The 14,481-nt window shown below is 50.2% G+C and overlaps 1 protein-coding gene across 2 annotated transcripts; it reads right to left on the bottom strand.

Moving 5' to 3' along the window:
• Positions 1-102: 102 nt before the first annotated feature.
• On the bottom strand, positions 103-14,363 carry LOC118157687 (transferrin receptor protein 1-like). Of its 2 annotated transcripts, none has more exons than XM_035312115.1 (19): positions 14,220-14,363; positions 12,753-12,823; positions 11,083-11,296; positions 10,286-10,508; positions 9,929-10,072; positions 9,210-9,306; positions 8,671-8,793; positions 7,343-7,438; positions 7,034-7,173; positions 6,455-6,624; positions 6,039-6,158; positions 5,330-5,415; positions 5,138-5,201; positions 4,703-4,770; positions 4,251-4,318; positions 3,751-3,832; positions 2,653-2,874; positions 2,068-2,208; positions 103-1,789 (listed from the first exon to the last, which is right to left on the bottom strand). In XM_035312115.1, the coding sequence occupies exons 2-19, from the start codon at positions 12,783-12,785 to the stop codon at positions 1,547-1,549; spliced, it is 2,334 nt and encodes a 777-aa protein (XP_035168006.1). In that variant the 5' UTR covers positions 12,786-12,823; positions 14,220-14,363; the 3' UTR covers positions 103-1,546. The 2 variants fall into 2 exon arrangements, with proteins under 2 accessions (XP_035168006.1, XP_035168007.1); XM_035312116.1 differs by having other exon boundaries at positions 14,215-14,358.
• Positions 14,364-14,481: the final 118 nt, after the last annotated feature.

The raw sequence follows: 14,481 nt of genomic DNA, 5'->3' as shown, positions 1-14,481 counted from the left end.
AACATATGGAGGTCACTGCCTCCGATATAACACTGTGGTAGGCAAAAACTACCTTGTTCTTTACACATTATGGAAGACACTGCCTCCGATAATGTCAGTTAGGTTTCATGATACATAAGGTACTGGAAGTTTGCAGGAAGCTGCCATTTAAAACTGGGCCAATGCCTAATCCAAGGTACTTTGCGTGTGCTGCAGTGGGTGGAGCAAGAGCTACACAATGAGCCCTGCTCAGGGTGCCTCTGCCCCTCCGCTGCCAGGAAGGAAGCTGTGCCCCCTTGTGGGGAGCAAAGCTGCCAGGAAGGGGGGAGAAGAGGGAGTCCTAAGCCCAGAGAGGCACAGGCACCTCGGGGGAGCCAAATTTGTAGTATTTGAGTTCCCACCCAGGTTTTCAGCATTTCAAGGATTGTTTTGAAGTGCAACCCGGAGGTTTGTTACCAGGTTTGCACCATCAGGTTGCTTCCAGAGGGGCGTTTTTGCCACAGAAAGCTTAATTGCTAGTTTAAAAAAATATTAAAAGAAATAAAAGTAAATAGTTGGGGGGGCTTGTTTAGATTATTTTAAATGCAAAGTTCCAGTATCATGTTTGATTGTAATAGCAGATGCTGCTTTATTCAAAAACGACAGTATAACTGTCATAATTATGGAAGGCACTGCTTCCGATAATTATCTTCTATAAAAAAACCACACCATTTATAGTGAACGCTGTCACTGATAAATAAATAAACAAATAAATATCTCAGTGCCAAACAAGAGCCATCCTGCAAAAATGGTATCAGCCAAACAGTGTTTGGCCAGCAAGAGACTCGATTTCGCAAAAGGCCCCAGCACAGCAAGGTCTGAAGCGCCAGTCCTGAGCCATTTCTCAATGCCGCAGCACTCACGGAGGTGCCGACTAAGGATACAAGATGGGCATTATATAGTCTTTGGGTTATCTTTCCTGGGTGCCGAGACCTGTCTTTGCAGAAGCCTCCAAGATTTCATTGGTGCCTGCTGTTGAGAAAAGGCAGGCCGGGCACTTCAGAGCTTGCTGCTAATCCAGCACTTACAGGCTAGTAGTAAGCTGTTGTAGTAAGCTGTTTTACTCAAACTATAGCTTTGTGTCTGCAGCTCCCTGGACAGAGAAGAAATCCTTACTACAAGCTACAAGCAATAGAGGAATCCATTCCCTGTTCTGTCACCACATTTAGGAGGCCAACGATAAAAAATGAAAACGTGATACGGTACCTCCCCACTCAAGGTACCAGTTCAGGATTCACCTGGGCTGTTAGTTCTCATATATACCAGAGAGCAAACCCCACAAAGCAGCCGTACACGATCGGGTTGGACTATGGTCAGATGGGAGCCTGGTCAGAAAAGATTTCATGGAAATTTTAGTACCTGCTTTTAAACTGCCTCCTGTGAATTTATGAGGTGAGATTTAAATTTTATCTTCTACTTTGGTCAAAAAGAGATCTGTTGCCAAAAAAAAAACCCTCTACAGAAAAATAATGCCATGTTAGGGAGTGGGTTTCCTTAATCCTGTACCTTAACCAGGTGTTTGCTGTGTCTAGAATGTGTTGTCTGTATTCCAAATATCACCCTCTAACGCATTGGCAGCCCCTTTAATGGTCCAGGTCGCCAGCGCCAGCTGCTCTCTCAGCATGTTCAAATCCACGTCGCTCCTGCTGGTTTTCAGCAGCTGCAGATGCTCCAGCAGACTCTGCAGGGTGTGGGAGCCTTTGCCGAAGAAGATGTGGCGAAGGGGAGCATCTTTTGGCGAGAGATACGGGGAGAGGAAGTCATACTCCACCTGGAGCAGAGGTGCAAACTTCAGGTTACTCTCACTTCCCAAGTATTTGTTTCCTGATCTGTCCCATCACGAGCCCCCAGCCTCCCACCTCCACCCAGCCCTTTCCTAGAGGAGCTCTGCACAGGCCAGATCCTCTCCTGACAGCAGCAGTCGGTCACGTTAACGCTATGTAAGAAGAGACACGGATCTGCACAGCGTCCACAGCTTCCAAGTGGAAAGCCTATCCCAGGCAGCTCTCTCCCTTTGCAAAGGGAGGCAAACCAGCTGCAGGTACCTACCTTCATGATCCTGTCATTCAGGGCTCTGCGGATGACTTTGTTCTCCTTGTCACTGTTTTCAATGTCTCTTCTCAGTGCATTTGCAGCTCGCTGGAAGTCACCACGGGCAAGAAACAGCCAGTCCAAGTTCAGCCCCAGCTCCTGTGAGGGAGGAACTGTTAGCAAACCTGATTTTCTTCTTTTGCTGCTCTTACCAAGCTTTTTTTTTTTTTTCCTCCAGTTAACCAAGTAGCAGAGCAAGTTCCTGGCAGTCTTTTCTGAGGTCACTGAGCACAGTGACGTCTCTCCCCACCCACAGTTTCTTGTACTATTTCAGCAGAGGTGCAAACGAGATGCAAAGCTGCACCTGAATGATACTCAGACTAGAAACAATCACAACATCCATTCCCTCAAGAACTCACTAACTGTAGCCACTGTAGCTAAACCTGTCTGCCACAGCCACTATGTCAGTACTGCTCCATAAGGAACACTCATTCAGATCACATCTTGTGACACTCGTGTCAAGGTGACAGACATCCACCCAGTTGTATGCAATAGTCACAGAACAAGTCCACAGGGATTCAGTGCATTCAGATCCTTTCTTACCTTCACATCCTGATCATAGACCAAAAACTTTTCCTGGAATGCTAACAGTTCCTCACTGTATCTCCCAAAGTCTAGGAAGAGCTCGTGGTCATGGGTCAGCCTGAGAGCAATTTGTCCCGCTACTTCCGCGGCAGCACGCAGATGAGCGTACAGACTGTTAATTGTCTTCAGGTTCTCCACAGTGTCCTGAGTAGTGCCCAAGAAGGGATATTCCTCATCTTTCTACAAGAGAGAAGGTGTAAAGTTAGACAGCAATGCTTCTCCAACTAGGAGTTCTCAGCTCCCAGCACATCCCATCAGCTTGGGCCTCTACATAGTGAGATTTGAGTCGCAAAACTTCAGATTGCGAGGGAGGGGAATGGAATGCCCTCATCTAGTCCCTAACAGCCTCTGGTGATCAGACACATGCCCTCTGAGTTTGTTAGACCCGAGACACACAGACCCATTCTGTCAGACTTCCCTGTAGAGCTGCGAGCAAGCAAACTGTCACCCAGTTCGGTGCGTGCTGACAGCACTCTCCAACCCTTCTGAGCAGAACAGCCTAAGATTTTTGTGGAGTCTGACACTCGCAAAATCAAAGCACTCAGGAACCAAGGAAGCTGTTAGTAGAAAGGGTCCCAGCCGCACAGCTGCAGGAGCAGTGCAGGCTGCCAGCCTGCTGGCAAAATGGCAGCAGCAAGCTGCAACAGCAGATCTGGACAGTCTTGAGTTTGTATTTGCTCTGGCCAGCTGTACAGCTTCCCCAGAGCACTCTGCTTGCTGAGCAGCAGACTGCAGTACATTCTCTAATTGAAGTAGTGGAAGCTTGGCATCTTAGTGCTTTTTATTTCTGCGTCATTGACATCTGAGCCTCTAGAAGAGCGATGGCCCCCTCTCCCAACAGAACACAAGCATCCAGGACTCTCAAACAGAAACTAAAGGCCAACCACGCCCCAGGAGCAGCCTTCACAAGTACTGCTACAGCCCCCAGGTCCAGAGGGTGCACCCTCAGAGAGGCTCCTGCATGGACACTGAGCTCAGGACAGCACCTTGTGCTTTGCCATCCTGGAGAGCAGCTATCCCTACAGCAGGTACACTAGGCAGGTGGGCAATACTTACGTTGTAGAAACCAAAGGACACCACCGGGATTCCGGAGTACGCCAGAAAAGGGAACGCTGCATTATCTAGGCCAAAAGGAACGCTGCAAGAGACGGGTATTGAAGAGTTACTGACTGGTTTAGACAGCCCAGCTGAAAAGCTACGGGGTTAGAAGGCTTGAGTTGAAGATCTGAGCCAACTGGGCTACTCTGTCTAGACAAGACAGGTTTTGGCAAGGAGTCCGAGCCAAGTGCCAAGGGCTGCTGGTCCGTTTCTGGCCACCGCTCCTTGTACAAGGTGGTTCTTGCCCTGCAAAAAGGTTGTCTGAACTGCCTACGGGCAGCTTGGGGCAGCACGCAGCACAGCTAGTGCTCTGCTGTTCACGCCTGCCTGACCCCACTGCAGCAGGGAATGCCTGCCCCGGACAGCGGCATGACATTCCAGCACAAAAGAGCTGGAGCTGTTTAGTTTGTGCCGTTACGGAGATTTACTTTCCTCAACAGCAGGACTGGAATACTTACATTGATTTTACCCAGTCGGAGCCAACTCTGTTATAGAGGTTTCCCATGTTTGTTGCTGGATCCTTTACCTGCAGGGAGATGACAATCACTGCACTTGTTCTGACCTCTGTTTAGGCTTTCAGGCTGCTGGGTGTGCCCCAGAGCTCACACCGCTATGCAGACGCCAGTCAGGTGTGCTCTCCTGATCTTTCTTTACACAAGCACACTCCACACAGGACAGGCACTCACTTCCCACCAAACTGTGGCATTTATTAATTTCAGATTTTATGTAACTGAACTGCAATTCTCAGAGCCCAGCTGACCTCAGAAAGGGCCCTCCAGAATATTTCAGCCCCTCCTCTGAAGTGCAGTCTCTCTTTAAGAGGTGCCAGCTCTGCTGATGAAAGGGACCCAGTGGAAAGTGGCTTTAACTATTGTTTAACATCTGATCCACCTGAGACCCTTCTACTCACCCCCTTCATAGTTCTCTCCAGCAGTGCATACAGCAAGGGGCTAGCAGAAATCTTGATGTTGTTCGTGCCTGCAAGAGAAAAAGTGTGTTTAACACACTGACAATTAATTGCCAGAGCAGCTCAGACCTACAACTGAGCCACAAGGCCTTCTGGGTCAAGTTATCTACAGCTTGTTGCCAAAAGGTTTTCAAAATGCAGACGGCAGAAACTACAAGGACCTAGCAGAACTGTCTTCTGGTTCAGGCTGCAGCAACCTCCTGGTTTCAGTGACAGTGGGCCAATGATAAATGGACTCATCCTGGCCTTCAGCCAAACACCCAACAGCACCTCTAGCACAGTCAGGGAAGCATCTCCATTTCTGGAGGCTAATGGACATCTGTCAGACTATTCTTGTCCCATGGTTTCAAGGAAGAAAAATTAAGAATGGCAAGTTACCAAGTACTGCAGCATCCAGGTTGATATAAGTGAAAGCTTTGGCGTGCAGCGTGGCTGAGTACCCCTAGAACAAAACGAGCATTTTAAGATAAGCAATGGCAGTATAATACCAGGGAGTTTATTCCATCAGGGAATGTGGAATGAGAAATGACAACTGAGCAGTCATCACTCAACAGTCCAAAGAACCAGTACCTCCAGCCATTCCGTAGCACCCACAGCGCCGTAGTCTCCAGCACTCCAGCTAGCAAAGATGATGCTTCGCCTCGGTTTGTAGCCATCTGCAAAGAGACAGACTGAGATCTCTGCCCTTCCCCTGAGATGTGGATTAGCACTCTGGACCTGGGCTGTTGAAGTCACCTGCTGCTCAGGCAGAGCTGAAGCATTCTGGCTGCTGCAGACAAACATACACACTAGTGGCAGCAAGGACACTGTACCCTTTCCAGCCCTCCTCGACCTTCTCCATGCTGCAGAGCTGCGTGGTGAAGCCACATTCTCTGTATTTTATCCCCTTTCTTTATCTGCCTGAGCCCAGAATTAACCCTGGGGACAAGAGCACTTGCATTAAGTGCCACCGTGCAGCCCCCAACCCTCCAGCTGGTCAGCTGCTTAGATGTTTTTCTCCTCCAGGCATGGCTGTCCAATAGCCAGCTCACGTTTGAGGTTTGCAGTGTATGCTATACAAGGATATTCTTGCATTCAAGCTATATCAGATACAAGCAGGCAGTCCCTTGGAAGCAAGAGCTGTCTGTGTTGGACAAGTAAAAGCTTCTCAGAAAGCTTTGTCAGATTTCCCACACATTCTCAAAGGATTCTTTTTTAACTGGGATCTCCAGTGTTAACACACACAGAGCTAAACCTGTATCAACCCCTCAACCCCATGCTTTTGTACACAGATATTTACCATTTTTCACTATGTCTGAGATCACACGGGCAAGTTCCAATAATATAGCAGTTCCAACGCCAGCCTTGGCTGCTCCTGGGCCCCAGGAGTCTCTCTGGGCTCCAATCACAACGTACCGATCTATAAAGGAGACATCAAGATCTGAGCTACAAGCTTCAGATTGTAAATGCTGTCTACTAAAGAGGCAGCTTTGAGCTTTTGTGCCAGGAAAAGAGTGCAGAGTCTAACCCCTGTAAGAAGCACACTGCTTTCATTTAGCCTTCCCCGGCACTGCAGTTCAGCTTTTCTCTTAACCCTCAGAGACAGGTCTTAGTGCTACTGAGGTTGTCTCTGTCTGCGATCAGCTGCCACGTTATGGAGATGACAGAAGATGAAATATTCCCCTAGAGTCCAAGACACAGGGCAGTTGCTGTTACCTGGTTCTTCAAATCCTGTAATAGCACCAAAGATGTTCAGAATCTTCCTGTCCACCATGACATTGTTGACGTCCAGTTTCACTGTCAGCTGCTTGTTGCTGCTCACTGTCATCTTACAGACCACAAGGCCACCTCTCCACTGGGGAAGGCATGACTCTCCATCCATTTTGCTGAGGGGAAAGAGAAAAAAAAAAGATCCTTTGAACTCATTATCCAGTTCTGGCCTCATTTAACTGTCCTAAAAAACACAAACAAAACACCATCAAGCCTGCAATTGCAGGTGCAGCCTTGTTCAGAGCTTGCTCAGGAACAAGCCTGCAGCCCCATGAAGCCTTGCTAATTAAGTGCAGAAAGGGAGAATGCAGAGGCCAAGAAGAACTCAACACTAGATTAAGACCTGCCTTTAAGCAAGGAGACATGGATAAGCAACATTTCTACAGCCAGTTTCAGTAAGTGTTCCCTGCGATACACAGCACAGGCCAGCAGAGAGCTCCCTGGGCTCACAGCACCTCATCATCATTCTCACCTCTGCAGCAGAACCACCAAGAGCAGAGCCTGCAAGCCAGAAGAGTCTGTTACCTGAACAGCCTGCTTGCTGCGTGGCTGGAGATGGTCTGAACAGCAATGTGGGGTAGTCCTGAAGATTCAATGGGAGGAAACTGGGTGTGGTTGAAAGAAGGGAAGCCTGGGGTGTAAGGGTCTCCAGTTCCAAGGTGGGCCTGTGGAAAGTAAGAAGCCCTCATGTCTCAGGGGACCAACAGTTTCCACTTACACAAGGGCACGAAGCCCTGCTGGGCTCGAAGCCTGCAGAAGGATTGCTGCAGTTTGCAGCCCACAGAACAAAAGCTTCATGAGAACAGCAGACAGGAGAACCAACTGCATACTCACGTGCCCAAACAGGACAAGGTCGTCTGTGTTCCTGTTCTCATACGGATCCAGGTACATCAGCACACCAACTGCTCCTTTCTCCTTGGCGTTCACAACCTGAGGTGCAGAGCAACGTTAGCTGCACACGTGCACAGCAAGCAAGGGGAGTTAAGGCAAGTACATTAAGTAACAGTGTGAGGGGCTGAGCTCCTCACTGCCCAGCTCCACATCAGGCTTTAAGAGCCACCTGACAGAGATATGTACACAAGGATGATGAAAGCCGTATGCCTTACTCCAGGCATAAGGTCTCTAATGCCCTTCTGAACAGTTAATGCACTCCTTGATTAGCGTCTCACCCTGCAATTCCTTCAGCACAAGCTTGCTCCTTGGAGCACCTTGGAAGAAAGATGTTGTTTAATTGTGACTATACTCTGTTTTCTCAAGATTAGGTTAATCTCATGCAAGAACCTACTGGAGGCCAATCTTCATGTCAAAAATAGAGACAGAGTGTCATCAGGTCCCTGTTTAATGCCTACAACCCAGCTGCCTCCAGTATGCCACAGGTACAAACACTCCTCCACAGCCACACACCAGTTTGTAGAGCGGAAATGGGATTGGAGTAGCAGCAGTCCCCTCTTGTAGGGCCAGGTTGCAGCTCCACAGTCCGTGTCCACAATGCACACAGAAAGGCAGAGCCAGAGAGACACCCAGCAGCGATACCCCAGCCTCTTCACAAGCACCCCTCTGAGGGGCAGGTCTGGAGCAGACCTAAAATGGGCTTGTATACAGGACTTGAGTCTTTTAGGCTGTCTGGCTGTTCCACATCGCTTGCTATGAAGGGAATGCTAAACAACACATGGCAACTGACTGGGAAGGCAGTGCCAGCACCTTCACTCAGACCACGTCTGCAAGAGCTCAGTGGAGACATGACAGCAGAGCTTTCAGAGTACCTGGTCACAGCAGCAGAGGTGCCCTGGGGGTGAGGCTGCTCTGCTTCTAGCAGCCCTGCTGCTGCACCTAGCCATAGCAGCCAGCTCTGCACATGGCAGTTCCCAAACTGCCTCTCTCTGCCTCTTAAATGCTTGGCTATCCCAACCAGACTGCCAGAGGCTAAGAACGGCAGCCCCATGAGTAGTAACCAGCTCCATTCAACCTCAGTGTCAAGACCTGCACGTGGAAGCTTGGAGCAAACAAACAAGACCAGGCCTGCAGGACAAGCCTACCTATGAATTCTTGCAACGTGAACTGGAGTAAAGTGGTGTGACTACAAGACAAAAAAAAAAAAAAAAAAAAAAAAAACATCTCCCTGCTGCCACATTTTGCCAGGCTTTGGGCCACAGGCTGCTTACCTTCTCAGCAAGGGTTATTTTTCCAGCTCTGACGATGACTATGGTTCCATTCAGTTGAATCGCTGACTTCTCTAGCTTCTGAAAATCTGTTTTCTGTCCATAGTTTGCATAGACTGGTTTGCCCTAGGACAGAAACACTCGTTATAAACACAGCAGTCCTGTGCTAGGAAGGCACCTGAAGTACCCTGCCCAGTTCCTGAAGCACCCTGCCCTGATGTATTCCAGAGCCTGGAATACATCAGCCTGCCACTAGCAGCAGGGAGTTCGCTTTCAGCAATGTAAACTCTGATCACATGCAACACACGCATTGGAGCAATTCTGTCAAAAGTTCCTGGCTAGATCCCAGCAGAGAAGTTTAAACAGTAACTTCTGTCTCTTAATGAAGTAAGGGAACTGTGTGGGCCCACTCTTTTCTTTCCCTCTCCCCACCGGCTCTTTAATTGGGAGGCCTTTAAGCAGCACGTCTTGACACAACGTATTTCACACACTGCCACCTGACAGGCACACACAAATCCCAGGATTTTCTTGGAGTCACTTACAGTAACTGAGCCGGTCTCACTGTATGCCACATATGCATCAGGAGTCTCCAGTTCCTCTTCTTCACCATCTTCCAAAACAGACACTTTGTTCCTGGTGCTGTTAAGTGTCAGGAGACAGTGTTACATTCTTTCCTACGTTAAGTGCATATTTAGCTACCTCACATATTTCAGCGTAATAACGCTTGTAATTCTGATCAAGTCCATGCAAAGCCTGAAACCGGCCAACTCATCCCAGTGCTTTCACAAAACAATCTCTAGGATTGTTCAGACATTAATGAAGGAAATTCAACTCCCCTAGCGTGAACAGGCAGGAAGACCTGGGGATGTTAGCCGTCAGCCAACTCAGTGGCAGCTGACATGCTTCTGAGCTGCTGGGAGCCACCACCAGGTCTGCAGCACCTGCCTGGGTAACAAGACAGTCACCCTGCTATCGATCTTGGGCACACAGTCTAGTTTTCAGCTGAGTCTTTACACTGTGTGTTTTCTCTCCACTTCTTACACGTGCTTCAAGAGCCAGCTGTTGCAGCTAAAATTTAGGGGACTGCTACTAAGCCCTTTGGATTTAGGGAGCCTGAAGAAAGCAGCAGCTACAGCTTGGGTAGATAAGGTCTTATTTGGAGAGGGGTAACTGGCACACAATCTCAACAGCAGTTAAGTGTTTACTCAGGACTGTGGAGATCCATGCTATAAGGGAGACCTGTGTTTTTTCATTAACATACCTGCCTTTGACCTGCAGCTTTATATAGTGCTTATCCTTCCACACTTGATTCAAAAGGAAGCTCTTGAACTGGTCATGAATGTAGATGGCCATGTTCTCATCTTCACTTTGGCCAGCTTCGAAGGAGTACTTACTTGCTCTTTGCCTGCAGATAAAGAATGTATGGCTTAGGCTACAGCACCAGGCTGCACTACAGTCCCCCAGCCTACAAACCCAATTTGGATGAGCCATTTAAATCCACCTTTAGCCACATGTCGCCCCTACATCACCGTGCCTCTTATTCTCCAAGCAAGCCTGAGTTCTGCTCACAGGCTTTTCCTCTCCCATACCTGTAAGCTAAGCTTTCTGGAACTGTTACCTCAAGTTCTCCTCAAGGCGCCTTTCTGACAGCTTATTTGACAACAGGCTCTTAAGGTCAGGCCAGTAGAGGATAGTTGGTCCTGGAACCTCCTCTTCCTCAGTTTCATCACCATCCGCTAAGTAAGATGCGGTAGGAGTCACCTCACACTTGCCACTTCCCTCTAGACACTTGGCAGCCAGCTGCATTCGTCCACGGTAACTCAAGTAGCCGATCAGAAACCCTACGGAGAGGATACATGTCAGAAAGATGACCACACAGCGTGCTCATAGCAGCCTGACAGTTAAGATGCAGCACTGTTCTCACTCCATTTTTAACGAGCTGGAATACCTAGGGACAGACAGGAGTATGCAGCCTGACATTTTGCCTGAGCTGGCACATTTTAAGGCACACTGTAGATCTGATCTTGTGCTTGGCAGAGTCTTTCCAGACTGGGAGGAGAAGGCTTGCTTTATATTAGTGGCAGCGTAAAGGCCTTGGAAAGGCCAGCATCAAGCCTTACCGATGAGTTCACCCACATCTCTAGAGAAGTGCTAGGAATTGATAAGGGGAAAAACCAGTGACTGGTTTGCCCTTTGGCTTAGTCACAGTCCCACTATCAAGCTTCACACTTCTGTGCCCAATTCTATACAAGTCTGAGCCAGGCATTCTTAAGAGTTAGTGACAAGAGGCTGCAGCCTGGATCCAGGCTCTTTAATTATGCCCTGAAACAATATAAATTCTAGTGTTTGTGGATAGCCTCAGGTAACTGCATGAAACAGAGCCTGGTACTGAGTTTGTTTCCCACCCTTTCTTACCAATCAAGAGGAGGAGAAAAGCCGCAATGACTAGGAAGCAGAGGTTCTTGCCATTCCTCCACGGCTGAGCCACATGGGCATGCAGGTGCTCGGGCCTCCCAGGCTCTCCTCCTTCCTCTTCATCAGCAGACAGCTTCATCTCCACGTGGCTGTTGTCTCCATCTGTTTGCCGGGCAATGCTGAAGCGAGTGTACGACATGGGCTCGCCACCAAACTGTTGAAAGACAGCCACGTGATGGTAGAGAGTTTGCTATGCCAGCCTACAGCCCCTGCAGCCAGTCGCACTTGTGCTAAGTACAGCGTGTTCATCTGAAACTGCTCCAGCACAGCCAAGTGTCGGCTGTCAGTAAGCCAGGCTGGCTGCTAACAGACACAGCTAGACCCACTCAGGGTCTCCAGAGCCTCGCAGCTGTTTGCCCTGCACAAGCTCAAAGCTACGCTAGTCAGATTCTAGCTTGGACTCTCCCAGATACAATGCAGGCAACGGTATTGACATTTCCCATGGAGCCCCATGGCAATGGCTGATAGAAGCAGAAACTCCTGGTCTTCATCAGGAATGCACTGGTTTGACCTGAACACGTGCAACTTGCACAGAAGGCAACTTTGATCAGAACAGAGGAAAGGGAAGGCAACCCCTCCGGAGCAGTGCCTTTGAGCCACATTCACTTTGACGCAAGTAGTCTCATCCAGTATCTGTATAATCTTGTGTTAAGCTGCCCCGGGCTACTCTTAAATTACACTATTGATGAATATTATAGAGCAGCTAGGCTGAAAAGAGATGATCCATGGGAACCCTATAACCTTAGCTGACAGCAAGGCAGGGATGCACCTCTCACATCCAGCAGCAATGGGAACCATCTGAGAGCTCTTTTTCAGCACAGCACTGAGTCCAGTGGTCACTTCTCTGACCAGCTCTAACAAACAGTCCAACAACCCACAGAACAGCACGAGGCAGCCTTGTGTGCAAGGCAGTCGCTCAGGCTGAATTAACTCTAAGCAGAATCACACAGCTCCCATTAGAGCCACCGCGCTTGCCCGTAGCCATACTTGTGCTTGGGTACTTGCTGGGGACAGGCAGGAGGCTGGCTAAGAGCCAGAGGAATAGTTCTGGGAGCAGCAGTCCTGCGGCCTCCCTGCTATGCTAAAGAAGCAGATGGCAGCACGTTCCCAAGCTGCTGCAATCTCTGCCCATGCTACCTGAAATGAAGTGCCTGGCAGCTCTTGTAACTGAAGAGAAGCACCACACCAACACCTCCCTGGTACTTGTTTCAGAAGCACATGTTACAAAGGCTGGGTTTGTGGTTGAGCACCCCCTCCCTCCTCCCTAAAGGGAACATAATAGAACATGTGTTGATTGTCCCATGCTGATTGTCCCAATGGGCATTTAATCGGCTTCCTCATCAGTACTTCCTCCTGGAACATTGTTCAAAGCACATTTGCCCCTCCACTTATCGCTTTTCCAGCCTCTTGAAAGACCCAAGACACTGTAGCAGTTAAAGATAACCCTACCAGGCTGAACAGCTTAAACCACTTCCTTAGCACAGCTAGCTAGCTACAGCAAAGCCTGGCTCACAACGTGCACAGTAACACGGACTTCGTTGAATCGTACTTCTACAGTATTGCCAGTTTGTCACCGAGAGATAAACGGCACACGGGTGGCAGTGTCTTACCAAGTTAGAGATTGCTGCTCTCGCATGGTCCATCGCCTTCTGGAGGAGTACCCACCAACTTGACTGAAGCCCTAGAAGTTCAGAGCACAACAAAATCAACTCAGGCTGTTCCCCTGCAATTATGTAAGATGCCCAAGATCAGCCACAGCCACTAGCGGAACGTGTGCCCATGGGATTTTATACAAGTTCGTCTATATAAGTCACCGTGTTGGTTAAGCTAGATCAAGTTTGCCCCTTAACCTTGAACGCAACCTGAAGTTCACATCTTCACTCTGCAGATGAGCAAATGCTCCTTTTGTTGGACCCCAGTGGTGGGAAGGGTTATACCCATACTGAGGAGTATGGCCTCACACAGCTAAGTTCATCAATTGTAGGACCACCTCCACTTGGGAAGGGCTCACAAGAGGTAGCTGCTGAGCAGTGACAAGGGACAGCACACAGAGACATTGTGGCTTAATGACAGCACGGAGAAAAATATCCAACTGGAAGCCAGAGGTGGCACAACACCATCTGCCAAGAGCTGCACCAATTCCTACCCTACAGGAACACTTTCATCTGGAAGGTCCCTTCCAGGTGACTATTTCTTTATAATTTCATAAAGACAATCTCCACACAGGCCTGTATCCTGGAGTGACTAAGAGCAACCACCCAAAAGCGCTGCAGTTACTTTTATAGTCTGCATTTACCCGGAGGATATAACTTATGATTTGAATCAGGTTGAAGGAGCTTTGTAAGTTAGTGACCAGGCGGCTTGGGTCGGGAACATGCAGCCCGAGCACATCCTCCAGCTGAGATTCGGCTTTCAGCTGGTGCATGTGGGCAAAGCACTCGAGCTGATCTTCGGATGCACATGGATTATCACCTTTACACCGCGCAGCTCTGCACCACAAGCCAGGAGCAGGGACCAAAGGTTAACAGTGGCCTGCCATTTGTTTCACCTTTCTCTCAGAACAGGGTTGTTTGGAGGAGACAAGCCCCAGCAGCCTTTCCCAGCCATGTTTCAAGGCCCAGGCCGCCACCTGGCAGGCAGAGCAGCCGCCCCGAGGGGGGAGCGGGCAGGGCAGGCTCCGGGAGCAGCTGAGGGACGAGCTGGCGGCACCCAAGGCCCTGCAGGCCCCGCGTGAGGAGGGATGCTCGGCACAGCACTGCGGCAGCGCCCTCATTCCACCCAGCACCCGCATCCACCCCCCCCCCCACCTTAACAGAAGGATTAAAAATATATATATAAAAAATAAATTAAAAAACAGGCGAGGAGCCGCCTCTCGCGAGGTGCGGTATCGCGGGCAGGGCCGGGCTGCCAGCCGCCCGATAAGCGGCGGGGCCGATACGCCGCCCTCCCGGGGCACGTCTCTCCCCTCAGGGCCCCCCCCGGTCGCCTCAGCACGGCGGCGCTGCCCCCCCTTCAAGGTCAGGCGGCCATGGCAGCGCCGCCACGTGCCCGCCCCTCCCCACCTCACCTCACCTCACCTCAGGGCCCTTCCCGCCTCGGGGCCCTGCCCTTCCCGCCCCGGCGCGGCGCGCGCCGTTCCCGCCCTTCCAACGGCCGCCGCCGCCGCACGCGTGCGCGCCCTTCCCGCCGTTGCCGCCGCACTCACCGCCGCAGCGCGCCGCGAGCACACACTGCACGCCCCGGCGCTCGCCGCCCGGATCATCGCTGCACGCCGCGCCACGCCCCCCGCCGCCCGCCCGCCAATCAGCGCCCCGCGCGCAGGCGCAGGCGGGAGCCCCG

The sequence above is a fragment of the Oxyura jamaicensis genome (assembly GCF_011077185.1).
Source record: "Oxyura jamaicensis isolate SHBP4307 breed ruddy duck chromosome 9 unlocalized genomic scaffold, BPBGC_Ojam_1.0 oxy9_random_OJ106484, whole genome shotgun sequence".
NCBI classification, from domain to species: Eukaryota; Metazoa; Chordata; class Aves; order Anseriformes; family Anatidae; genus Oxyura; species Oxyura jamaicensis.
The sequence above is the reverse complement of the archived record's forward strand: the minus strand, read 5'-3'. Positions and strand labels throughout refer to the sequence as shown.

Excerpts from the sequence above, each read along its gene's own strand:
- LOC118157687 (XM_035312115.1), bottom strand. The coding sequence starts at position 12,785 with ATGGACCATGCGAGAGCAGCAATCTCTAACTTG. Across the intron at positions 10,509-11,082 it reads TTTTCTCCTCCTCTTGATTG|GGTTTCTGATCGGCTACTTG; the intron begins GTAAGAAAGGGT and ends TCCTCTCCGTAG. Across the intron at positions 9,307-9,928 it reads AAGCTGCAGGTCAAAGGCAG|CACCAGGAACAAAGTGTCTG; the intron begins GTATGTTAATGA and ends GACACTTAACAG.